Source organism: Loxodonta africana, chromosome 2 (assembly GCF_030014295.1).
Source record: "Loxodonta africana isolate mLoxAfr1 chromosome 2, mLoxAfr1.hap2, whole genome shotgun sequence".
Classification (NCBI taxonomy): Eukaryota; Metazoa; Chordata; class Mammalia; order Proboscidea; family Elephantidae; genus Loxodonta; species Loxodonta africana.
Genome location: NC_087343.1, coordinates 102,308,788 through 102,336,220, shown reverse-complemented (window position 1 = coordinate 102,336,220; position 27,433 = coordinate 102,308,788). Strand labels below are relative to the sequence as shown.

The 27,433-nt window shown below is 39.2% G+C and overlaps 1 protein-coding gene across 1 annotated transcript in view; it reads right to left on the bottom strand.

Moving 5' to 3' along the window:
- FAM81B (family with sequence similarity 81 member B) overlaps positions 1-27,433 on the bottom strand; it is a 115,597-nt gene that overhangs the window by 30,234 nt on the left and 57,930 nt on the right. The window contains exon 7 of the mRNA XM_064279697.1: positions 2,321-2,450. Coding sequence (XP_064135767.1) covers positions 2,321-2,450 — 130 coding nt within the window. The remainder of the gene's footprint in view (positions 1-2,320; positions 2,451-27,433) is intronic.

Here is a 27,433-nt window from a genome sequence, read left to right as displayed (position 1 = left end):
CAATGTATCGTTCTGTTGTACATAGAGTCACTATGATTTGAAACTGACTCAATGGCACCTAACAACATCAACAAACATATTGCTGGTGGGTGTGCAATATGGTAAAAGCCTTATGGAGAGCAATTTGGTAAGATCTGTCAGAATAACAAACACATGTACCCTTTCACCCAATAATCCCATGTCTGGTTGTTCATTGTACACATATCGCTATGAGTATACAAAATGACAAACGTGCAAAGTTATTCATTGTAGCATTGTTTGAGAGAGCGAAAACTTGGAATGTCCATCTATAAGAGACTGATAAAATGAATTACTATATAGTCGTACAGAGGAAGGGTATGCAGTACATACTGATATGCAAAGATTTCCAGGACATATTTGTCTAGTTAAAGGAAAAAAAGCAAAGTGTATAGCAATATATGTAGTATGCTATCTTTTGTTTATTGAAGGGAAATGAGAACATGTATTTGCTTATTCCTGCATAAAGACGTATGGAAAAGATCCACAACAGATGAATAAAAATGATTACGTGTGAGGGGTATGAGAGAATATGATGGTGACAGGGATGGGGGTGAGAGTTCTCAGGGTATATTTTCTTGATGTAGTTTTGGGTTTTGAACCAAATTTATATATCACCTTAAAAAAAAAAAAAACTAAGCAGGGAGAGAACTATAGTCCATTTTCACCCTTTCATTTTTGAACTTAGGTACAAAATGAAATACTGAATTACCCAATGACTGTAAAGATTTCATTAGAGAAATATAAGACTGTTTCAGTATTAGGAAATGTGTTTCCACAGCACATTAGAACACCAAAGAAGTAGAAAAACAAAAAACCCAAATCAAAGAACAACCAGCATGGTGACTTGGGTATGCACTGATGTCTAAAAGGCATTTGATAAAATTAAATGTTTAGTTCTGATAAAAATTAAGTAAAGAAGGAATCAATGGAAATGTCCTCAACATGATTAAAAATAATGTATATCAAACCAACAGTGAACATCAAACAATAGAGACATTCTTGGTATAATCCAGAACCAGACAGGCTGCCTTCTATGACCACTTTTATTTAACAGTGTTGTGGAAGTTCTGAGCAACCATGAGAAAAGAAAGTGATGGGGTTTTAAATCAGAAAACCAGAAATAAAATTGTCATAATTTGTTGTTGTTGTGATTAAACCCACTGCCATGGAGTCGATTCTGACTCATTGCAACCCTATAGGACAGAGTATAACCTCTCCATAGGGTTTGCAAGGCTGTAATCTTTATGGAAGCAGACTGCCACATCTTTATCCCTCAGAGCAACTGGTGGGTTTGAACCATTGATCTTTCAGTTAGCAGCCAAGTACTTAACCATTGTGCCACCAGGGCTAGAGTACCTTGAAAAACTAAGAGAATCAACAACAACAACAACAACAACAAAATTCTTTTAGACTAATTAGATGGGTGGGCAGGAGGGTGGGCAAGGGAACCTGGGTGGAACTGGAGTAAATTGCCTCCCTGTCACACCTTCTGCTCTTGGGAGACTGGCTCCCACCACCAAATAAAAACAAAACTTCTTATCCCCCAGGTCCCAAAGGATCTCTGCTTTGCTGTGATCATAATGACTTGAGAGAGGTGTTTGTTTAATGAAGGATATATGATGAAGTGGGGCAGAGAAGATTTTGCACTGGGCTCCATTTTAGTTAAACCATTGTCTGGGAGGATGAGAAAGAGGAGAAAGACATTTCAGGCAGAAAAGAGCCTGGAGAAGGTGGAGGATATGCAGTAAAAATACCTTGGTGTAAATGGGGAGTTCAGTTACTACTGGGCATAAAGGGTAAGTCTGGAAGCTAAGGGATGAGCTGAAGAGATAAGCAGGGGTCTAGTATGGAAAGCATTTAAAGCCAGGCCCAAATATGTGTATATTATTTTGTAGGAGACATAACCCATTGCAGGGTTTTAAGCAGTGATGTTAATGATCAACTCACCTTATGTTGGACCTTTAATAACAATTATTTCCATGGGAAATACTTTCGCTTATAATCCCTGTTTCTCCAGTCTTTGAAGGGAACCCAGAGAATAAGCAACTAATGGCAACGATGGAATCAAGTACCATATACTTAAATGTGTGGCTATGTTGGAACATAGGATGCACTTTTTAAATATTTGTTGATTGGACTGACCATTCTCATGGTGTATATGTATGAGCTGCCATATTTGAACCCTTTGAAAAACAGCTATTTAAAATAGTTATCACTTGAATAGGTATTTTGATAAGATATAATGATCTTACTTCTGGCAGTAATGCATAATTTAAGAGTTTCATCTGTTTTCAGTTACCTTCATATCCAAGTTCTTAGAAACAGTTCCCAGGGCAGACACAAGCTCTTGAATTGATTTCTCAATCTGACGGTACTCATGCCTGATGAAGTGAATGTCTCCAGAAAGCTTTACAATGCTTGAATCACATCTAGTGGAAGATGAAAATTGATTGTGAGATCAATAATATGGACTCAGAACATTTTTAATACTACAGTAGAACCTGTATATTCATTTGATTTCAAACATTCTAAAGTTCTTTAAATAATGTGTTGTAGATGTAAGAAGATGTACAGGAATCTTGTTCTTCATTTTCCTCTTCCTGATGGGAGAGAAAACAAGTTGAATGATGATACATTGGCCCAAACCACAGCACCAAGGTTGGAAAAGTTTAGATAGGGACATTGGGATATATTAACAAAAGCTTTAAAGATTTTCAGTCTGATATATTTTCTCAGTCATAGGAGTTCCAATAGATTTTGACATTTTAGGAATACACCCTGCTGCCTTAAAAAAAAAAAAAATACCCATTTTCATTGAGTTGACTCTGACTTATGGTGACCCTATAGTTGGCCAAAGTTGAAAACTTTCCTTTCCTATATAACTTTCTGAATTTCCCTTTGATTCTTTAGCCTCTTTCCTTGGACTCCAGAGAATCAGTCCTACCTTTGACTGGAAAAGATGTCCTAGCCCAACAAAGTCTTCTGATCCCTCCTCTCGGCACATAATCAATACTCCTGTGCCTTGACTGATCTCAGCCAGGTGTTGTTTTATATTAGGGCAAAAACAATTCACACTAACATGTGAACAAAACTTGGCCCACAAGGTTGTTTTTAGTTTTTTTTACTCTTTTTTTTTTTTGTGTAATTTAGATGAAGGTGTACAGAGCAAAATAGAACTCATTCAATAATTTACACACATTATTGTTTAGTGACATTGGTAGCCAACCCCATGACACTCTCCCCTCTAGACTTTGGGTTCTCCATTATCAGCTTTCCTGTCCCCTCCTGCCTTCTCATCCTTGCCCCCGGGCTAGTGTGCCCATTTAGTCTTGTTTATGGGCCTGTCTAATCTTTGGCTGAAAGGTGAACCTCAGCAGAGATTTTAGTACTTAGTTAAAAGGGTGTGCGGTAGCCATACTCTTGAGGTTTCTCCAGCCTCTGTCAGACCAGTAAGTTTGGCCTTTTTCTGTGAGTTAGAGTTTTGTTCTACATTTTTCCTCAGCTCTTTCCAGGGCTTTTTATTATGATCCCTGTCAGAGCAGTTGGTGGTGGTAGCCCGGCATCTTCTAGTTGTGCTGGACTCAGTCTGGTGGAGCCTGTGGTAGTTGTGGTTCATTAGTCTTTTGGACAAATCTTTCGCTATGTCTTTGGTTTTCTTCATTCTCCCTTGCTCCAGATGGGGTGGGACCAGGGGAGTAACTTAGATGGCCCCTCACAAGCTTTTAAGACCCCAGATACTACTCGGTAAAGTAGGATGTAGAATATTTTATTTATAAATTATGTTATGCCAATTGAGCTAGATGTTCCCCAAGACCATGTTACCCACAGCCCTCAGCCCAGCAATTCAGTCCCTCAGGGAGTTTGGATGTATCTCTGAGGCTTCCATGACCTTGCCTTGGACAAGTTGTGCTGGCTTCCCCCGTATTGTGTACTGTCTTACCCTTCACCAAAGTTACCACTTATCTATTGTCTAGTGTTTTTCACTCCACACCCCTCCCCTCTCATCAAAGGTTGTTTCTTCTGTGTGTAAACCTTTTCATGAATATTTATAATAGAGGTTTCATACAGCATTTGATTGACTTATTTCACTTAACATAGTGCCCTCCAGATTCATCCATGTTGTTAGATGTTTCATAGATTCGTCATGTTCTTTATCATCGCATAGTGTTCCATTGTGTGTATGTACCATAGTTTTTTTATCCATTCATCTGTTGATGGGCACTTAGGTTGTTTCCATCTTTTTGCTACTGTGAATAATGCTGCAATGAACATGGGTGTGCATGTGTCTATACGTGTGACAACTTTTATTTCTCTAGGATATATTCCTAGCAATGGGATTGCTGGGTCATATGGTATTTCTATTTCTAGCTTTTTAAGGAAGGGCCATATCGTTTTCCAAAATGTTTGTACCATTTTGCATTCCCACCAGAAGTGCGTAAGAGTTCCAGTCTCCCCACAGCCTCTTCAACATTTGCTATTTTCTGTTTTTTTTTTTTTTTTTGAGTCATGGCAGTAACGTCAGGGTGAGGTGGTATCTTGGTGTAGCTTTGATTGCATTTCTCCAATGGCCAGTGATTGATCACAAGCATTTCCCCATGTGTCTGTTAGCTGCCTAAATGTCTTCTTTGGTGAAGTGTGTGTTCATATCCTGCGCCCATTTTTTAATTGGGTTATTTGTCTTTTTGTTGTAGAGTTGTTGAGTTTTCATATAGATTTTAGAGATTAGATCTTTATCTAATTTGTCACAGCCAAAAATTTTTCCAGTCTGTAGATTCTCTTTTTGCTCTTTTGGTGAGGTGTTTTGATGGGGGTAAGTGTTTAATTTTTAGAAGATCCCAGTTATCTAGCTTATCTTCTAGTATTTGCGTATTGTTAGTTACACCGTGTCTTAGGGCCTCTAGCATTGACCCTTTTTTAATTCCATGATCTTTATAGTTTTTGGTTTTATATTCAGGTCTTTTATCCATTTTGAATTAGTTTTTGTGTATGGTGTGAGGCATGGGTCCTGTTTCATTTTTTTACAGATGGACATCCAGTTTTGCCGGCACTGTTTGTTAAAAAGACCATTTAATTGGCTTTGGGCCTTTGTGGAAGATCAGGTGACTGTTGGTGGATGAATTTACATCTGGATTCTCGATTCTGTTTCATTGGTCAATGTGTCTGTCACTGTACAAGTATCACGCTGTTTTGACTACCTTAGCTGTATTGTAGTTTCTGAGGTCAGGTAGTGCAAGTGCCCCTACTTTATTCTTCTTCAATAGTGCTTACTTATCCAGAGACTCTTTCCTTTCCATATATAGTTAACAATTAGTTTTCCCATTTTGTTAAAGAATGCTCTTGGTATTTGGATAGGGATTACATTGTATTTGTAGATCGCTTTGGGTAGAATTGACATTTTCACAATGTTGAGTCTACCTATCCATTTTCCATTTATGTAGGTCTCTTTTGGTTTCTTACAGTAGTGTTTTGTAGTTTTCTTTGTATAGGTCTTTTACATCCCTGGTTAGATTTATTCCTAAGTTTTTTTTTTAGGGGCTATTATAAATGGTATTGCTTTCCTGATTTCCTTTTCATAGTTCTCTTTACTGGTGTATAGGAAGCAAATTGATACTTGAATGTTTGTCTTGTATCCTGTTCCTCTGCTGAGTCTATTAGTTCCAGTAGTTATCTTGTGGAGTCTTTTGGGTTCTGTATGTATATAGCATCTTATCATCTGGAAATAGGATAGTTTTACTTCTTCCTTACCAATCTGAATGCCCTTTATTTATTTTTATTCTTGCCTTACTGCTCTAGCTAGGACTTCCAGCACAATGTTAAATAGGAAAAAAAAAAAAAAAAAAGAGTGGTGATAAAAGGCGTCCTTGTCTTGTTCCTGTTCTCAGAGGGAATGTTTTCAGCCTCTCTCTGCTAAGAATGCTGTTGGTTGTTGGTTTTGTATAGATAACCTTTAGTACATTGAGAAATTTTCCTTCTATACCTGTTTTATTGAGAGTTTTTATCCGGAACAGGTGTTGGACTTTGTTGAATGCTTTTTGTGTTGATTGAGATGACGATGCGATTCTTTTCTGTTGTTTTATTTTCGTGGTGGGTTATATTGATTGATTTTCTAATGCTGTATCGTGCTTGCATACCTAGTATGAATCCCACTGGTTCATGGTGTATTATTTTTCTGATATGATGCTGAATTCTATTGACTTGAATTTTGTTGAGAATTTTTGCTTCTATATTCATAAGAATTATTGATCTGTAGTTTTGTTTTTTTGTGGTGTCTTTGCCTAGTTTTGGTATCAGGGTTATGCTGGCTTCATAGAATGAATTCAGAAGTATCCTTTCCTTTTCTATATTTTGAAACACTTTGAGTATTACTGGTGTAATCTGTTCTCTGAATGTTTCGTAGAATTCTCCAGTGAAGCCATTTGGGCCAGGGCTTTTTTTTTTGTTGGGAGCTTTTTTTTTTTTTTTAAATTACCTTTTCAATCTCTTCTCTTGCTATGGGTCTGTTCAGATTTTCTACCTCAGTTTGTATAGGTTGTATGTTTCTGGAAATTTGTCCATTTCCTCTAGGCTTTCAAATTGGTTGTGGTATAGCTTTTCATAGTACTCTGTTATGATCCTTTTTATGTCAGCTGGGTGTGTTGTGATGTTCCCCCATTCCATTTCTTTTTTTTTTTTTTTTTAATAACTTTTATTAAGCTTCAAGTGAACGTTTACAAATCCAATCAGTCTGTCACATATAAGTTTACATACATCTCACTCCCTACTCCCACTTGCTCTCCACCTCTTGAGTCAGCCCTTTCAGTCTCTCCTTTCTTGACAATTTTGCCGGCTTCCCTCTCTCTCTATCCTCCCATCCCCCCTCCAGACAAGAGTTGCCAACACAATCTCAAGTGTCCACCTGATATAATTAGCTCACTCTTCATCAGCGTCTCTCTCCCACCCGCTGACCAGTCCCTTTCATGTCTGATGAGTTGTCTTCGGGGATGGTTCCTGTCCTGTGCCAACAGAAGGTCTGGGGACCATGGCTCCCGGGATTCCTCTATTCTCAGTCAGACCATTAAGTTTGGTCTTTTTATGAGAATTTGGGGTCTGTGTCCCACTGATCTCCTGCTCCCTCAGGGGTCCTCTGCTGTGCTCCCTGTCAGGGCAGTCATCGATTGTGGCCAGGCACCAACTAGTTCTTCTGGTCTCAGGATGATGTAGGTCTCTGGTTCATGTGGCCCTTTCTGTCTCTTGGGCTCTTAGTTGTCGTGTGGCCTTGGTGTTCTTCATTTTCCTTTGCTCCAAGTGGGTTGAGGCCAATTGATGCATCTTAGATGGCCGCTTGTTAGTATTTAAGACCCCAGAGGCCATATTTCAAAGTGGGATGCAGAATGATTTCATAATAGAATTATTTTGCCAATTGACTTAGAAGTCCCCGCAAACCATGTTCCCCAGACCCCCGCGCTTGCTCCGCTGACCTTTAAAGCATTCATTTTATCCCGGCAACTTCTTTGCTTTTGGTCCAGTCCAATTGAGCTGACCTTCCATGTATTGAGTGTTGTCTTTCCCTTCACCTAAAGCAGTTCTTATCTACTGATTAATCAATAAAAAACCCTCTCCCACCCTCCCTCCCTCCCCTCCTCGTAACCACAAAAGTATGTGTTCTTCTCAGGTTTACTATTTCTCAAGATCTTATAATAGTGGTCTTATACAATATTTGTCCTTTTGCCTCTGACTAATTTCGCTCAGCATAATGCCTTCTAGGTTCCTCCATGTTATGAAATGTTTCACAGATTCGTCACTGTTCTTTATCGATGCGTAGTATTCCATTGTGTGAATATACCACAATTTATTTACCCATTCATCCGTTGATGGACACCTTGGTTGCTTCCGACTTTTTGCTATTGTAAACAGAGCTGCAATAAACATGGGTGTGCATATATCTGTTTGTATGAAGGCTCTTGTATCTCTAGGGTATATTCCCAGGAGTGGGATTTCTGGGTTGTATGGTGGTTCTATTTCTAACTGTTTAAGATAACGCCAGATAGATTTCCAAAGTGGTTGTACCATTTTACATTCCCACCAGCAGTGTATGAGAGTTCCAATCTCTCCGCAGCCTCTCCAACATTTATTATTTTGTGTTTTTTGGATTAATGCCAGCCTTGCTGGTGTGAGATGGAATCTCATCGTAGTTTTAATTTGCATTTCTCTAATGGCTAATGATCGAGAGCATTTTCTCATGTATCTGTTGGCTGCCTGAATATCTTCTTTAGTGAAATGTGTGTTCATATCCTTTGCCCACTTTTTGATTGGGTTGTTTGTCTTTTTGTGGTTGAGTTTTGACAGAATCATGTAGATTTTAGAGATCAGGCGCTGGTCGGAGATGTCATAGCTGAAAATTCTTTCCCAGTCTGTAGGTGGTCTTTTTACTCTTTTGGAGAAGTCTTTAGATGAGCATCGGTGTTTGATTTTTAGGAGCTCCCAGTTATTGGGTTTCTCTTCATCATTTTTGGTAATGTTTTGTATTCTGTTTATACCTTGTATTAGGGCTCCTAGGGTTGTCCCAATTTCTTCTTCCATGATCTTTATCGTTTTAGTCTTTATGTTTAGGTCTTTGATCCACTTGGAGTTAGTTTTTGTGCATGGTGTGAGGTATGGGTCCTGTTTCATTTTTTTGCAAATGAATATCCAGTTATGCCAGCACCATTTGTTAAAAAGGCTATCTTTTCCCCAATTAATTGACACTGGTCCTTTGTCAAATATCAGCTGCTCATACGTGGATGGATCTATGTCTGGGTTCTCAATTCTGTTCCATTGGTCTATGTGTCTGTTGTTGTACCAATACCAGGCTGTTTTGACTACTGTGGCTGTATAATAGGTTCTGAAGTCAGGTAAGGTGAGGCCTCCCACTTTCTTCTTCTTTTTCAGTAGTGCTTTGCTTATCCGGGGCTTCTTTCCCTTCCATATGAAGTTGGTGATTTGTTTCTCTATCCCCTTAAAATATGACATTGGAATTTGGATTGGAAGTGCGTTAAATGTATAGATGGCTTTTGGTAGAATAGACATTTTTACTATGTTAAGTCTTCCTATCCATGAGCAGGGTATGTTTTTCCACTTAAGTATGTCCTTTTGAATTTCTTGTAGTAGAGCTTTGTAGTTTTCTTTGTATAGGTCTTTTACATTCTTGGTAAGATTTATTCCTAAGTATCTTATCTTCTTGGGGGCTACTGTGAATGGTATTGATTTGGTGATTTCCCCTTCGGTGTTCTTTTTGTTGATGTAGAGGAATCCAAGTGATTTTTGTATGTTTATTTTATAACCTGAGACTCTGCCAAACTCTTCTATTAGTTTCAGTAGTTTTCTGGAGGATTCCTTAGGGTTTTCTGTGTATATAATCATGTCATCTGCAAATAGTGATAACTTTACTTCTTCCTTGCCAATCCGGATACCTTTTATTTCTTTGTCTAGCCTAATTGCCCTGGCTAAGACTTCCAATACGATGTTGAATAAGAGCAGTGATAAAGGGCATCCTTGTCTGGTTCCCGTTCTCAAGGGAAATGCTTTCAGGTTCTCTCCATTTAGAGTGATATTGGCTGTTGGCTTTGCATAGATGCCCTTTATTATGTTGAGGAATTTTCCTTCAATTCCTATTTTGGTAAGAGTTTATATCATGAATGGGTGTTGGACTTTGTCAAATGCCTTTTCTGCATCAATTGATAAGATCATGTGGTTTTTGTCTTTTGTTTTATTTATGTGATGGATTACATTAATGGTTTTTCTGATATTAAACCAGCCTTGCATACCTGGTATAAATCCCACTTGATCAGGGTGAATTATTTTTTTGATGTGTTGTTGGATTCTATTGGCTAGAATTTTGTTGAGGATTTTTGCATCAATGTTCATGAGGGATATAGGTCTATAATTTTCTTTTTTTGCAATGTCTTTACCTGGTTTTGGTATCAGGGAGATGGTGGCTTCATAGAATGAGTTGGGTAGTATTCCGTCATTTTCTATGCTTTGAAATACCTTCAGAAGTAGTGGTGTTAACTCTTCTCTGAAAGTTTGGTAGAACTCTGCAGTGAAGCCGTCCGGGCCAGGGCTTTTTTTTGTTGGGAGTTTTTTGATTACCGTTTCAATCTCTTTTTTTGTTATGGGTCTATTTAGTTGTTCTACTTCTGAATGTGTTAGTTTAGGTAGGTAGTGTTTTTCCAGGAATTCATCCATTTCTTCTAGGTTTTCAAATTTGTTAGAGTACAATTTTTCGTAGTAATCTGAAATGATTCTTTTAATTTCATTTGGTTCTGTTGTGATGTGGTCCTTCTCGTTTCTTATTCGGGTTATTTGTTTCCTTTCCTGTATTTCTTTAATCAGTCTAGCCAATGGTTTATCAATTTTGTTAATTTTTTCAAAGAACCAGCTTTTGGCTTTGTTAATTCTTTCAATTGTTTTTCTGTTCTCTAATTCATTTAGTTCAGCTCTAATTTTTATTATTTGTTTTCTTCTGGTGCCTGATGGATTCTTTTGTTGCTCAGTTTCTATTTGTTCAAGTTGTAGGGACAGTTCTCTGATTTTGGCTCTTTCTTCTTTTTGTATGTGTGCATTTATTGATACAAATTAGCCTCTGAGCACTGCTTTTGCTGTGTCCCAGAGGTTTTGATAGGAAGTATTTTCATTCTCGTTGCTTTCTATGAATTTCCTTATTCCCTCCTTGATGTCTTCTATAACCCAGTCTTTTTTCAGGAGGGTATTGTTCATTTTCCAAGTATTTGATTTCTTTTCCCTAGTTTTTCTGTTATTGATCTCTAGTTTTATTGCCTTGTGGTCTGAGAAGATGCTTTGTAATATTTCGATGTTTTGGACTCTGCAAAGGTTTGTTTTATGACCTAATATGTGGTCTATTCTAGAGAATGTTCCATGTGCGCTCGAAAAAAAAGTATATTTTGCAGCAGTTGGATGGAGAGTTCTGTATAAGTCAATGAGGTCAAGTCGGTTGATTGTTGTAATTAGATCTTCCGTGTCTCTGTTGAGCTTCTTACTGGATGTCCTGTCCTTCTCCGAAAGTGGTGTGTTGAAGTCTCCTACTATAATTGTGGAGGTATCTATCTCGCTTTTCAATTCTGTTAAAATTTGATTTATGTATCTTGCAGCCCTGTCATTGGGTGCATAAATATTTAATATGGTTATGTCTTCCTGATCAATTGTCCCTTTTATCATTATATAGTGTCCTTCTTTATCCTTTGTGGTGGATTTAAGTCTAAAGTCTATTTTGTCAGAAATTAATATTGCTACTCCTCTTCTTTTTTGCTTATTGTTTGCTTGATATACTTTTTTCCATCCTTTGAGTTTTAGTTTGTTTGTGTCTCTAAGTCTAAGGTGTGTCTCTTGTAGGCAGCATATAGATGGATCGTGTTTCTTTATCCAGTCCGTGACTCTCTGTCTCTTTATTGGTGCATTTAGTCCATTTACATTCAGGGTAATTATAGATAAATAAGTGTTTAGTGTTGTCATTTTGATGCCTTTTTATGTGTGTTGTTGACAATTTCATTTTCCACATACTTTTTTGTGCTGAGGCGTTTTTCTTAGTAAATTGTGAGATCCTCATTTTCATAGTGCTTGACTTTATGTTAGTTGAGTCGTTACGTTTTTCTTGGTTTTTATCTTGAGTTATAGAGTTGTTATACCTTTTTGTGGTTACCTTATTATTTACCCCTATTTTTCTAAGTAAAAACCTAACTTGTATTGTTCTATATCGCCTTGTATCACTCTCCATATGGCAGTTCAATGCCTCCTGTATTTAGTCCCTCTTTTTGATTATTGTGATCTTTTACCTATTGACTTCCATGATTCTCTGTTATGTGTATTTTTTTTAAATTAATGTTAATTTGTTTGTTTTTGTGATTTCCCTATTTGAGTTGATATCAGGACGTTCTGTTTTGTGACCTTGTGTTGTGCTGATATCTGATATTATTGGTTCTCTGACCGAACAATATCCTTTAGTATTTCTTGTAGCTTTGGTTTGGTTTTTGCAAATTCTCTAAACTTGTGTTTGTCTGTAAATATCTTAATTTCGCCTTCATATTTCAGAGAGAGTTTTGCTGGATATATGATCCTTGGCTGGCAGTTTTTCTCCTTCAGTGTTCTGTATATGTCGTCCCATTCCCTTCTTGCCTGCATGGTTTCTGCTGAGTAGTCAGAACATATTCTTATTGATTCTCCCTTGAAGGAAACCTTTCTTTTCTCCCTGGCTGCTTTTAAAATTTTCTGTTTATCTTTGGTTTTGGTGAGTTTGATGATAATATGTCTTGGTGTTTTTCTTTTTGTATCAATCTTAAATGGGGTTCGATGAGCATCTTGGATAGATATCCTTTCCTCTTTCATGATGTCAGGGAAGTTTTCTGTCAGGAGTTCTTCAACTATTTTCTCTGTGTTTTCTGTCCCCCCTCCCTGTTCTGGGACTCCAATCATCCGCAGGTTATCCTTCTTGATAGAGTCCCACATAATTCTTAGGGTTTCTTCATTTTTTTAAATTCTTTTATCTGATTTTTTTTCAGCTATGTTGGTGTTGATTCCCTGGTCCTCCAGCTGTCCCAGTCTGCATTCTAATTGCTCGAGTCTGCTCCTCTGACTTCCTAGTGCGTTGTCTAATTCTGTAATTTTATTGTTAATCTTTTGGATTTCTACATGTTGTCTCTCTATGGATTCTTGCAACTTATTAATTTTTCCACTATGTTCTTGAATAATCTTTTTGAGTTCTTCAACAGTTTTATCAGTGTGTTCCTTGGCTTTTTCTGCAGTTATCTTAATTTCATTTGTGATATCATTAAGCATTCTGTAAGTTAGTTTTTTATATTCTGTATCTGATAATTCCAAGATTGTATCTTCATTTGGGAAAGATTTTGATTCTTTTGTTTGGGGGGTTGGAGAAGCTGTCATGGTCTGCTTCTTTAAGTGGTTTGATATGGATTGTTGTCTCCGAGCCATCACTGGGAAACTAGTTTTTCCAGAAAATCCGCTAAAAAAAAACTGCAGTCAGATCCCTATCAGAGTTCTCCCTCTGGCTCAGGCTATTCGGATGTTAATGAAGCCACCTGGGGAGGGTGGGGGAGGCAACAGAGAGATGGGAGAGTAGCACCTCAGAATATAGCCAGAGTTGCTTGTCTTGCTTGGAAAGACTGTTATATCTGAGATTCCCGCGGGCGCGTCGCCTAAGTGTGCTGGCTGTGTGGAGATTGCCCCTGGGGGGTCTGGCCCGCTGGAGTCACGGTCAGATCCTCCGCTTCCAGCCCCATGCCCAGCGTCAAGGCTCACCTACTGGGACGGTGCACTCTCGACTCCAAAATCAGTCACTGCCTCCCGGGGACTTCTCGTCCCTCCAGTGGCGTGGCCGTGCTGCCCCCGAGAACCAGTTGGGCCTCCTTCCGGGGTTAGTTCAGATGGGTGGAGCAGCTCCCCGTGCTTGTGCCGTAACCAAGTGTCCCGGCTGGGATGCTGTTCTCCCCGCTCCAATACCAGTCGCTGCCTCCCCGGGGACTTCTCCTATCGGCTGCGTCCGACGCCACCCGCACGACCCGGCTGGTCCCCTTCCCGGGGTTAGTTCAGGGGGGTGGAGCAACTCTCCGTGTTTATGCCGTACCTGCGTCCAGTCCAAATCCCGGCGGGACAGTTCCCCGGCTCGGACGCTGCTCTTTCTGCTCCAAGACCAGTCACTGCCTCCCGGGGACTTCTCCTACCAGCTGAGTCCCACGCCGCCCGTGGAACTGGCTGGTCCCCCTCCCGGGGTTAGTTCAGGGGGGTGGAGCAGCTCTCTGTGCTTGTGCCGTACCTGACTGGTATGCTGGCTCCAGGCTCTGGAAACAATCGCTGCTTCCCCGTATTAGTTCGTTCTCCGTCTCTAAATCTGTGTTTGTTGTTCAGGGTTCGTAGATTGTTATGTATGTGATCGATTCACTTGTTTTTCCGTGTCTTTGTTGTAAGAGGGATCCGAGGTAGCGTCTGCCTAGTCCGCCATCTTGGCTCCGCCCCTCCCCATTTCATTTCTTATTTTGGTAATCTGCGTCCTCTCCTGTTTTTCTTTTGTCAGTTTGGCCAATGATGTGTCAATTTTGTTGATCCTTTCAAAGAACTAACTTTTGATTTTATTGATTCTGTTGTTTTTCTATTCCATATTTCATTTACTTCTGCTCTGATCTTTAATATTTCCTTTCATCTGGTGCCTGTGGGCTCTTTTGCTGTTCTCTTTCTATTTGTTCGAGATATATAGCCAATGTTTTAATTTCGTCCCTTTCTTCTTTTTTCATGTGTGCACCTGTTGCTATAAACTGACCACTGAGCAATGCCTTTGCTTGTCCCAAAGGTTTTGGTATGATATGTTTTCATTCTCGTTTGATTCTAGGAATTTTTTGATTCTATCTTTGATTTCTTCTACTACCCAATGGTTTTAAGCAAAGTGTTATTCAGTTTCCATACATTTGATTTTTTTCCCTTGTTCTTCTTGTTATTAACTTCTACTTTTATGGTTTTGCAATCAGAAAAGTTGCTTTGTATTATTTCAGTGTTTTGGATTTTGTTGAGGGTTGCTTAGTGGCCTAAGGTGTGGTCTATTCTGAAGAACATTCCATAGCATTGGAAAAGAATGTATACTTTGCAGCTGTTGGGAGGAGCGTTCTATTTATGTCTATGAAATCATGTTGCTTGATTGTGCCTTTTAGATCTTCTATATTTATTGGAAATCCTGGTGGTGTAGTGGTTAAGTGCTACGGCTGCTAACCAAAGGGTCGGCCGTTTGAATCTGCCAGGCGCTCCTTGGAAACTCTATGGGGCAGTTCTACTCTGTCCTATAAGATTGCTATGAGTTGGAATTAACTCGATGGCACTGGGTTTGGTTTTGGTTTATATCTTTGTGGAGTTTCTTTCCAGATGTTCTGTCCTTTACCAAGAGTGGTGTGTTGAAGTCTTCTACAGTTATTGTGGAACTGTCAGTTTCTCTTTTCAGTGCTCTGTTAGAGTGTGTTTTATGTATTTTGGAACGCTGTCACTGGGTACGTAGATATTTACTACGGTTATATCCTCATGGTGGATTGTCCCTTTAGTCCTTATGTAATATCCTTCTTTACCTTTTATGCTGGATTTGGTTTTAAAGTCTATTTTGTCTGAGATCAGTTTTGCCTCTCTTGCTCTTTTTTGGTTATTGTTTACTTGATATATTTTTTCAATCCTTTGTTTTTGAATATATTTATATCTTTGTTTCTAAGGTGTGTCTCCTTTAGACAGTATATTGATGGTTCTTTTTTTTTTTTTTAATCCAGCCTGTCATTCTCTGTCTCTTTATGGGTACATTTAAGCCATTTATGTTCAGTGTGATTTATGATAGGCATGAGTTTATTACTGTCATTTTTTAGTGCTTTTTTTTTGTGGTGCAGATATTTTCTTTGTTCCTCTTAGTCTTCTGTGCTGAATTCCTTTTGTTTTTGTATTTTCTTTTCATTTCTTTTGTTTTTGTAGATTTTGTGTTTCTTGAGACTTTATGTTTTTCTTTTTTATTTTGATGAGTAGATTTGTTAACTTTCTTTGCGGTTTCCTTGAGATTTACCCCTAACTTCCTAAGTTTGAACCAGCCTTTTATTACTTGATTTTGCCTTGACTTAGTCTCCATTTGGAATTTCTATACTTACACTGTTTATTCCCTCTTATGTTGTTCTGACTTTTTTGTGTGTGATTTAAGTGAAAGAATCAAGTCAGTCTCTCATACAAAAATTTATAGACACCTTGTTGTATACTCCTAGTTGCTCTCCCCTCAGTGAGACAGCACACTCGTTCTCTCCACCCTCTATTTCTGTGTCCATTCAGCCAGCTTCTGTCCCCCTCTGTCTTCTCATCTTCCCTCCAGACAGGAGCTGCCCACATAGTCTCGTATCTACTTGAGCCAAGAAGCTCACTCCTCACCAGTATCATTTTCTATCCCATAGTCCAGTCCAATCCCTGTCTGAAGAGTTGACTTTGGGAATGGTTCCTGCCTTGGACTAACAGAAGGTCTGGGGACCATGACCTCCAGTGTCCTTCTAGTTTCAGTCAGACCATTAAGTCTGGTCTTTGTACAAGAATTTGAGGTCTGCATCCCACTGCTCTCCTGTTCCCTCAGGGGTTCTCTGTTGTGTTCTGTCAGGGCAGTCATCAGCTGTGGCTGGGCACCATCTAGTTCTTCTGGTCTCAGGCTGATGTAGTCTCTGGTTTATGTGGTCCTTTCTGTCTCTTGGGCTCATAATTATCTTGTGTCTTTGATGTTCTTCATTATCCTTTCCTCCAGGTAGGTTGAGACCAATTGATGCATCTTAGACGGCCGCTTGTTAGCATTTAAGGTCTGAGACACCACTCTCCAAAGTGGGATGCATAATGTTTTAATTGATTTTATTATACCAATTGACCTAGTTGTCCCCTGAAACCATGGTCCCTAGACCCCTGCCCCTGCTACCCTGGCCTTCGAAGCATTCGGTTTATTCAGGAAACTTCTTTGCTTATAGTTTAGTCCAGTTGTGTTGACCTCTTCTGTATTGTGTGTTCACTACTAAAATAGTGAATTTTTCCAAATTCACTAACTATAGATAGTAGATAAGAACTATTTTAGGTGTTGTGGGTTTCTGGGAGTTAGTGAATATGCCTTCCTCCCTCCCCACTCTCCTAACCATCAAAGAATACTTTCTGTTTAAACTATTTCTTGAGTTCTTATAATCGTGGTCTCATACAATTTTTGTCCTTTTGCAACTGACTGATTCCACTCAGCATAATGCCTTCCAGATTCCTCCATGTTATGAAATATTTCACGGATTCATCATTGTTCTTTACTGATGTGTAGTATTCCATTGTGTGAGTATACCATAATTCATTTATCCATTGATGGGCACTTTGGTTGCTTCCATCTTTTTGCTATTGTAAACAGTGCTGCCATGAACATGGGTGTGCATATATCTGTTCATGTAAAGGCTCTTATTTTTCTAGGATATATTCCAAGGAGTGGAATTTCTGGATCATATGGTAGTTCTATTTCTAGCTTTTTAAGGAAGGTCCAAATCAGTTTCCAAAGTGGCTGCACCATTTTACATTCCTAGCAGCAGGGTATAAGTGTTCCAGTCTCTCCAAAACCTCTCCACCATTTATTATTTTGTGTTTTTTGGATTAACGCCGACCTTGTTGGAGTGAGATAGAATCTCATTGTACTTTTGATTTTCATTTCTCTAATGGCTGATGATCGTGAGCATTACTCATGTATCTGTTAGCTACTTGAACGTCTTCTTTAGTGAAGTGTCTGTTCATATTCTTTGCCCATTTTTTAATTGGGAGTATTCCATCCTTTTCTATTCTATGAAATACCTTTAGTAGTGTTGGTGTTAACTCTTCTCTGAAAGTTTGGTAGAACTCTGCAGTGATGTTGTCAGGGCCAGGGCTTTTTTTTTTTTTTTGTCGTTGTTGGAAGTTTTTTGATTACCTTTTCAATCTTTTCTTTTGTCATGGGTCTATTTTAGTTGTTCTACCTCTGTTTGTGTTAGTTTAGGTAGGTAATGTGTTTCTAGAAATTCATCCATTTCTTCTTGGTTTTCAAATTTGTTAGAGTACAATTTTTCATAGTAATCCGATATGATTCTTTTAATTTCAGTTGGGTCTGTTGTGATATCGCCCATCTCATTTCTTATTCACTTCTTTGCTTCCTCTCCTGTTTTTCTTTTGTCAGTTTGGCCAATGGTTTATCAATTTTGCTAATTTTTTCAAAGAATCAGCTTTTGGTGGTGGTAACTCTTTCAATTGTTTTTCTGCTCTTTATTTCATTTAATTTTGCTCTAATTTTTTTTTATTTGCTTTCTTATGGTGACTGAGGGTTTCTATTGTTTCTCTCTTTCTATTTGTTCAAGTTGTAGGGATAATTCTTTGATTTTGGCCCTTTCTTCTTTTTGTATGTGTGCATTTATTAATATAAATTGACCTCTGAGCACTATTTTCGCTGTGTCCCAAAGGCTCTGATAGGAAGTGTTTTCATTCTCTTTAGATTCTGTGAATTTCTTTACTCCATCCTTGATGTCTTCTAGAACCCAGTCGTTTCAGAGCAAAGTATTCAGTTTCCAAGTGTTTGATTTCTTTTCCATGCTTTTTGTGTTATGGGTTTCTACTTTTATGGCCTTACGGTCAGAGAAGATGCTTTGTAATATTTTGATGTTTTGCATTCTATTAAGTCTTGCTTTGTGACCTAATATCTAGTTTATTCTAGAGGATGTTCTATGTGCGCTGGAAAAGTATATTTGGCTGCTGTTGGGTGGAATGTTCTGTGTATGTCTATGAGGCCAAGTTGGTTGATTGTGGCATTTAGATCTTCCATGTCTTTATTGAGCTTCTTTCTGGGTGTCCTATCCTTCACCAAAAGTGGTAGGCTGAAGCCTGTTACTATAATTGTGGAGCTGTCTATCTCACTTTTCAGTGCTGTTGGAGTTTGTTTTATGTATGCTGCAGCCCTGTCATTGGGTGAATAAATATTTAATATGGTTATGTCCTCGTGGTATATTGTCCCCTTAATCATTATATAGTGTCCTTCCTTATCCTTTGTGGTGAATTTAACTTTAAAGCCTATTTTGTCAGAAATGAAGACTGCCACTCCTGCTCTTTTTTGATTGTTGTTTGCTGATATATTTCTTTCCATACTTTGAGTTTTAGTTTGTTTGTGTCTCTAAGTCTAAGGTGTGTCTCTTGTAGGTAGCATATAGACAGATTGTGTTTTTTTAAATCCATTCTGCTACTCTCTGTCTCTTTATTGGTGCATTCAGTCCATTTACATTCATTGTAATTATGAATAGGTATGAGTTTAGTGCTGTCATTTTGATGTCTTTTTTTGTATGTTGTTGACAGTTTCTTTTTCCCATTTAATTTTTTGTGCTGAGTAGTTTATCTTTATATATTGTCTTTTCCTCTTATTTGTTGTTGTTGATTTTGTTTTTGCTAAGTCTTTATTTTTGTCTTGTATTTTATTTTGATGAGTAGGATTGTTAGTCTCCTTTGTGGTTACCTTAATATACCCCTATTTTTCTACACTTAAATCTTTTATTTCTTTATATTGCCTTGACTTCCTCTCCATATGAAAGACCTATGACTACATTTCATAGTCACTCTTTATTGTTTTAATGTTGCCTTCTTTTACATAATGACATCACTGTTTCCCTGTTCTGAGCGTTTCTTTTAATCTTGATTTATTTTTGTGATTTCCCTATCTGGGTTGACATCTGTTTGCTCTGTCCTGTGTGCTAGTCTTGGGTTGATATCTGATATTATTGATTTTCTAAGCAGAGAACTTCCTTTAGTATTTCTTATAGTTTCAGTTTGGTTTTTAAGAATTCCCTAAATGTGTGCTTATCTGGGAATGTCCCAATTTCTCCTTCATATTTGACAGACAGTTTTGCTGGATGTATGATTCTTGGCTGGCAATTTTTTTTCTTCAATGCTTTATATAAGTCATCCCATTGCCTTCTTGCCTGCATGGTTTCTGCTGAGTAGTCCGAGCTTATTTTTATTACTCTCCTTTGTAGGTGACTTTTCATTTATCCCTCGCTGCTCTTAAAATTCTCTTTTTATCTTTGGTTTTGTCAAGTTTGATTATATGTTTTGCAGACTTTCTTTTGAGATCTACCTTATGTGGAGTTTGATAAGCTTCTTGGATAGATATCTTCTCATCTTTTATGATATCAAGGAAGTTTTCTGCCAACAAATCTTCAACAATTCTCTCTGTATTTTTTGTTATTCCTCCCTGTTCTGGTACTCCAATCACTCATAGGTTATTTCTCTTGATAGAGTCCCACATGATTCTTAGGGTTTCTTCATTTAAAAAAAAAATTCTTTTATCTGATTTTCTTTGAATTTATTGGTGCCAAGTGTTTTATCTTCAGTCTCATTAATTCTGCCTTCTACTTCCTCAGTTCTGGTCCTCTGACTTTCTCTTGAGTTGTCTAATTTTTTAATTTTATTCATAATTTTCTGAATTTCTGATTGCTCTCTTTCTGTGGATTCTTGCAGCTTATTAAATTTTTTATTATGTTCTTAAATAACTTTTTTAATTTCTTCAACTGCTTTTGTGTGTTCCTTGGCTTTTTGCTCTGTTTTAACCCTGATCTCATTCCTGATGTCTTGAAAATTCTGTGTATTAATCTTTGGTATTCTGCCTCTGGTAATTCCAGGAAGATACCTTCATCTGGAAGATTCCTTGATTCTTTGTTTTGAGAGCTTGTTGAAGTGATCATGGTATTGACTGTTGTCTCCAATGCATTCATCAGTTATTGTATTAGTTTATTTTATGTGTGCTTACTCTATCCTAGCCTCTTGCTTTGTTTGTTTTGATATGCCTAAATAGGCTGCTTGAGTGAGCTAGCTTGATTATTTTCACCTTTGAAGCTCTAATATCCTGTCACCAGATGGCTAGAGCTGTTACCAGGTATATAAGCCTAGGAGTCCATTCACTTGTCTTGTGTGGATTCAGCTCAGGTGTCCAAGAAGTTGGTCATCATGTGTGTGGTGCAGGCTCTGTCCTGCAGCCTTAGAGGGGAAGGGGTTATCGGTGCAGGTACAGGTATCTGACTGCAGCAAGGAGTCATGCTTTGAACAAGGCAGGGTGCTGACAACCATGCCCCGAGTGTCTGTGAGGAAAGTGTATCCCTGTTCCCTAGAGCGCACAGGTGGGAGAGTTCTGCAGGTGGACCATGGGCACCCTGTGCTTTTGGTTGTAAGGACTGGGAAGTACCACTTATCCTAGGACCACTGTGGCTGGTGGCTAGGTGATGTGGGTGGAGCCACCAGTTTTTATGCCCCTGATGTGGGTAGGTGAGAACCCTGTTTAATAGGCAAAATGGTTTCAAACCTCAAACACCCACCTCTCCACTGCAGAGGTGAAACAGTTGCAATCTGCCAGCAAGGGCATTTTCTCCTGAAATGGGCCCACACAGGTCCATGCAGGGGCGAAAGGTATTCAAAGTCTGCAGACTGTTTGTGTTTGAACAGAAGCCACTTCTGTCCTGAGCTCCCCAGCCTAGTGGAGCTGGCATTTTTTTCCCCCTATTGTGAATTTATTCCTTCTCCAAGCCTGGGAGAACGGCTCAGAGTGTGCAGCAAGATGTATCTCAGGCCCAGGGAAATCAAGAGCCACTGAAGCCTACTTGGAGGCTGGGGGCATGGTAAAATAAATGGAAGTGCTTAGCTTTTGCCGAGAGCGCCATTCTTCTCTGGTTCCAGAGGTGTGAGTAGGCTGTGCAGCTTGCTGGCTTTCCCTGAGGAAACCACATCCTGAACACTACCACTAGCCCTGCCATGGTCACTCCAGGGAATGGTGCTTGAGGGTTCCCTATGATTGAAGTCCGGCAACTCCTCTCTGATCTGAACCTTCTCTTCCTCTACCTGCCACTCATTCCATTTTCTAACTTTGCTTTGATGTTTAGTTCTCCTAGCTTGTCATATATATATAATCATTTCACTTATTTTTTTGGGTCTTTTTTGTAAGAGGGATCACTGGATGCATCTGACTACTCCACCATCTTGGTCCCGTGTTCATGTTCTGACGTTTTTGTCATTACAGATTGACTTCTTTGGTTTTCTGTTGTAAATTTTTTAGTTTTGTTATATCCTTAAAAGTTCATTACCTAGGCTGGTATATGGCTGATGCATTCTTGTATCATAGATTCAGGCCATTGTCTAATGTTGTTGGTTCTCTAACCGAAGGACTCCATTTAGTAATCTTGTAACTTTGGTTCTGTTTTTACATATTCCCTCAATTTCTGTTTAACTGGAAATGTCCTAATTTCACCATCACATTTCGGTGAGAGCTTTGCAGGATATATTATTCTTGATTGGCACTTTTTCTTTCAAGGTTTTGTATATGTCGTCCCATTGCCTTCTTGCCTGCTTGGTTTCTGTTGAGTAATCACAGCTTAGTCTTGTTGTTTCCCCTCTGTATGTGACTTTTCATTTTTCTCAAGCTGCTCTCAGGATTCTTTCTTTGTCTTTGGTTTTACTGAGTGTGATTATACGTCTTGGTTATTTTCTTTTGGGCTCTATCCTATATGGCATTCATTGAGCTTCTTGGATGGTCAGCTTTTCTTCTTTCATGATGATAGGGAAGTTTTCTGTCAGCAATTCTTCAATGATCCTTTCTGTGTTCTCCATTTTCTCCCCCGTTCTAGGATTCTGATCACATGTAAATTTTTGCTTTTGATTGTATCCCATATTGTTCTCAAGGTTTCTTCATTTTTTTCTTCATTCTGTTCTCTGATTTTTTTCACGACATGGTTGTCATGGATTGAATTGTGTCAACTTGGCTAGGTCATGATTCCCTTGTATGATTGTCTACCATTTTATCACCTGATGTGATTTCCGTATGTGTTGTAAATCCCATCACTATGATGTAATAAGATGGGTTAGCAGCAGTTATATTGATGAAGTCTGCCAGATTAGGCAGTGTCTTAAGACAATCTCTTTTGAGAAATAAAAGAGAGAAGCAAGCAGAGAGACATGGGAACCTCAGACCACCAAGAAAGCTGTGCTAGGAGCAGAGCACATCCTTTGGACCTGAGGTTCCTGCACTGAGTTGCCCCCAGACTTTAGGGAAGACTGATGACAAGGACCTTCCTCCAGAGTTGATGGAGAGAGCCTTCCTTGGAGCCAGCAGCCTGAATTTGGACTTCTAGCCTACTGGACTGTGAGAGAATGAACTCTTTGTTAAAGCCATTTACTTGTGGTATTTCTGTTATAGCAGCACTAGATGACTAAGATAGTGGTATCCTAGGATTTGTCTTCAATTTAGCTGATCCTGTCTTCTATTTTTTCAGATTTGCTCCTAAAGCCTTCTTTGGCATTGTCCATTTCTGAAATCTTATTTTTTACCTTTTGGATTTCTAATTGTTGTTTTTGTGTGATTTCTAGTTGTTTGTTTATTTTGACATTTTGTTCCTGTTTTATTTTCCTGAATTCTTGCACTGTTTTGTCTGTGTTTTCTGTGATTTTGTCTATTTTTTCCTTATTTTTGTCTGCATTTCCTTCCTCTGTTGAAAAACTCTGAATATTAGAGTTCTGAATTCCGTATCCGGTAGTTACAGTGTCTTTTTTTCTAGCAGAATGTCATTCATTGTTTTATTTTGGTCACTTTCTAGAGCCATCCTTTTTTTTTTTTTAATATGTTTTTGATTTTGTCTGTTACCTTTGGGACATTCAGGAATTATTTTCTTTGTTTATTAATTGTAGATTTGTTTGTTTTATTCTGCTTTTTTGTTTTATTTGATTATGTCTGAGCAAGTGGGCTGGGTGTATTTTGTTGCTTGCTCATCTGTGGGCACGATACTTCTCACCATCTTGTACAGGTGGACAGGGCTGGTTGCTCAGCTATGTGAAGCAGGGCAAGGGAAGTTGGGGACTGGTGGGGATGGGTCATTTGCAGCATGTACTGGGCTGATAGGGTGGGTCTGGTGGCAAGTGTGGGATAGCATCTGGTGGTCTGCACTGGTGCTGCTCGGGGTGTAATGCTTGGCATCCAGTGCAGATAGGCAGGAGGGAAGAGAAAAAAATGGATGTGTGGAACTAAGTTGGTGAGAGAAAGGAGAAAAATAAACAGAACTTCCCCACAAATAAAAAGAAAAAAGTTAAGGGAAAAAGAAAAATTAGTAATATAATGGCGATGTGGTAGGATTCAGCAGGTGGGGGCAGGGCAGACCCAATGAGACCATGTGCTGGTGGCTTTCTAGCCAAGTGGTGTGGCTCGGCCTGTTGAGAAGGGGTATGGGCAGCACAAGGGGCTAGGCAGGCAGGAGAAAGGAAAAGAAAGAAGAGAAAGAGAGGGAAGAAAGAAACAAACAAAAAAAAGAAAACAACAACAGCAGAAATAAATATAGCTCTGGGGGAGTGAGCCATTGGGGGCAGGGCAGAATTGGGGCAGTGGGAAGCTGATGTCTCCCTCCATGGGTGGTGCAGCACAGCTCGTCAGGAAGAGGCAGAGACAGCACTGGGCCTAGATGGGAGGGAGAAGGAGAAGGATAAATAAAAATTAAAAATATGGCATTGTGGGAACTGGCCTATGGGGGTGGCACAGGCCCCAGGAGGCCATGTGCCAGAGGCTTTCTAGCTATGTGGTACAACACAGTCCATCAAGAAGTGGTAGGGAGGTGTGGCGGGGAGCACACAGGGATAGGTGCATGTGAGAAAGGAAAGAAGGGAGAGAGATAGAAGGAACAAGAAAAAGGAAAAACAAACAGAAATGGTGGTGAGGAGCCAGTCAGTGATGGCAGCGCAGACCTGGGGATGCCATGTACCAGTGACTCTGTAGCCAAGTGTTGTGTCAGGCCCTCTGAGAAGGACAAGGGAGGCACACAGGGGTAGGTTGGTGGAAGAAAGGGAAGAAAGGAGAGAGAGACAGAAGAAACACACACACACAAAAAAGCAAAGAAACTAAAAAAACATGGTGCTGAGGGACCTTGTTGGTGTTGGTGGTGTGGACCTGGAGAGGCCATGTGCTGGTGGCTCTCTAGCCTAGCAATGTGGCACAATCCGTCAAGAAGGGGCAGAGACGGCACATGGGGCTAGCTGGGTGGAAGGAAGAAAGGAAGGGAGAGAGAGAGAGAGAGAGAAGAGAGAAACAATCCAAAAAAGCCAAACAACAACAACAAAAATGATGCTGAAGGAGCCGGCAGAGTGGACCCAGGCAGCAGTGAGGTGGTGTCTCTCTGGCTGAGTGATTGTGGCCCACTGGAATGCAGTGGAGGCCACGTAGTGGAAAAAAGGGTGGAGGGTGGGAAAGCGTGTAACCCTGGTTACCAGGTGTTCTGTCTCCTGTTGGGAGCTCCATGAAGTTGCCTTCTCATACCCCCTGTCTGCCATTCTTGGTGGCTGAGGTCCAAGACGGTGAATCCACGTCGTGTAAGCTAGTAGGGGGCCTTCGCTCCATAGCTTTTGTCATTCTCTGTTCTCTGTCAGTTTCTTATTCCTTTCAGTGCTTGATATAGTTTTTTATGCTTTCACTTGACTCTTAGGGTTCCAGGATTGATGTTTGTATTTGTTTTACTTAGTTTTTCAGGTCTTTGCTGCAGAGGGATAGCATGCTGCTTCTGTCTATAGTGCCATGTTTGCTCTGCCTCCTGCTTTTGCTATTTTAAGGAAGAAACTCTGTGAGATCAGGTGGAGTTGAAGATTAACCATTTTCCCATCTTGTTGGGGAACAAAACACACAAAACTGTTTCCCCTTCCCCACCACCAACCAAGGCCTTTCTTGGGAAGGATCAGGTTATATACTCTGTTAATCAGTATCCTTTCATGTATGTATGAAGGATAGGATGGAGAGCCCTGAAGGACTATGAATTTTGTGTATCTGAGTTATCAGAGATTACATTGAAGTTCACCATTTTATAAAATCACTGTTTTGACTATCACCAAATAATATTTATCAGGAACCAGGTTTTCATGTTGTCATGCTAAGAGATGTAAATACTGTTTTCTTTATGACTGTCAACATTTTTTAGGATCCAGAAATAATTTTTTTCCTTAAGGTTTTTGGTGCCAAAGAGTTGAGCCAAATGTGGGTAAGATGGTAATTTTGCCTGTGCCATCCCTTGATCACATAATCTGGACATTGTTATCAGGAAGGACCAGCCCCTGGAGAAGGACATGGTGCTTGGTAAACTAGACAGTCAGTGAAAAAGAGGAAGGCCCTCACTGAGATGGATTGACACAATGGCTGCAACAATGGGCTCAAGCATAACAACGACTGTGAGGATGGTGCAGGACTGGGCAGTGTTTCGTTCCGTTGTAAATAGGGTTGCTATGAGTCAGAACCAACTGGACAGCACCTAATGACAACAACATCCCTTGAAGGGATACCAGGTGACTAAGTTGGGGAATGAGGATGCTGCTGGCAGAAAGAAAAGTCAATTAATCTGATTTAGAATGGGAGCTGAACAGCATGCACAAGTCATGGGCAAAAGCATTTCACATATTTGTACATGTAAGCTTTTCATTGTCAGAATAAAATCTCTACTACTGGTTAGTTAGACTATCTTTATATGACTCCATATTCAGAGCCCAAAGATGGCAAAGAAGTGGTTGCTGCTACCACCACTCTCTGCTGCCTCCCCTTCCCTTTGTCCTCCACTCTCAGGGACAGCCAGTCTGTGTAGTGCTGACTAGTTTTAAGAACTTGGTCTCTGGTATCAGCCTTTTGAATCCTGCTTCTGTCACTTCCTAGGTTTGTGATTTGGGACAAGTCTCTTAACATCTATGAGCTTGAGTTTTCCTCAACTGAGAAAAGATGGTAATGATGCCAAGGTCACTGCACAATTTGTTCACCACACAACAACTCCAGGGGGTGCCAAACACATGGGTGACATTGTGAATAGTGTCCGCTCGAATGTGTCTATGCTCAAGCTATAAAACTATAAATGGCTGTCCTGTATAATGTTACTTTACTAGGTTAAGGATGAAAGGAGATGATTAATATAAAGCACTTAGCATGAAATGTGGCACAGAGGAAGTACCCACACAAGATTAGCAGCTATTATTTATTTTCTCTTCTTGAGAGTTGCCGCCTATTCATTCTCACCATTCCCCACCCTAATCCCACACTCTGAAGTCAAGGGTTAGTGGTTTTCAATGGCACATTCTATATTCCCAAAGGAATATAGAATGTCCTTTTTTTAGAATGATTTTATTGTTTCTATTAAAATAGTACATGCTCAGTTAACATCATCCCAAATTCCACCTCTCAGAAATAATTAGTTTTAATATTTAGATATCATTTCATTCATCATTTTATATATATTACCCTGTTGCCATTGAGGTGATTCCAACTCATAGCGACCGTATAGGACAGAGTAGAACTGCCCCATAGAGTTTCCAAGGAGCACCTGGTGAATTTGAACAGGTGACCTTTTGGTTAGCAGCCGTAGTAGCACTTAACCACGATGCCACCAGGGTTTTATTATATATAATATATATACACACATATATGTATATACATATACACACACATAGGAAGAATGATAGGCAATTTTAGATGAACAGGATTATATTATATATATATCAATTTTAATTAAAAGGGTTACATTTACTTTTATTTGAATTTAACCCAAGGAAATGTAGCTGTAGTTATAAAATTGTTGAACTTCAGATATATATTTTTCACTACAAGAGACATTTGTAGTGAAAAATACAACATCAAAAAAAAAGTTATAAAACTATAAGATTGAAATGATTATATTTATATTCTTGCTGCCTCAACAGTTTTTGTTAATATTTTATTATTTTTAAAATGTCAAGTTTTCATAAGCATAAAAGTGGAAATCAATAACAGAAAAAGCAGGGGAAATAAATCAAATACTTGGAAACTGAACAATACCCTGCTCACAAAAGACTGGGTGATAGAAGATATTAAGGATGAAAT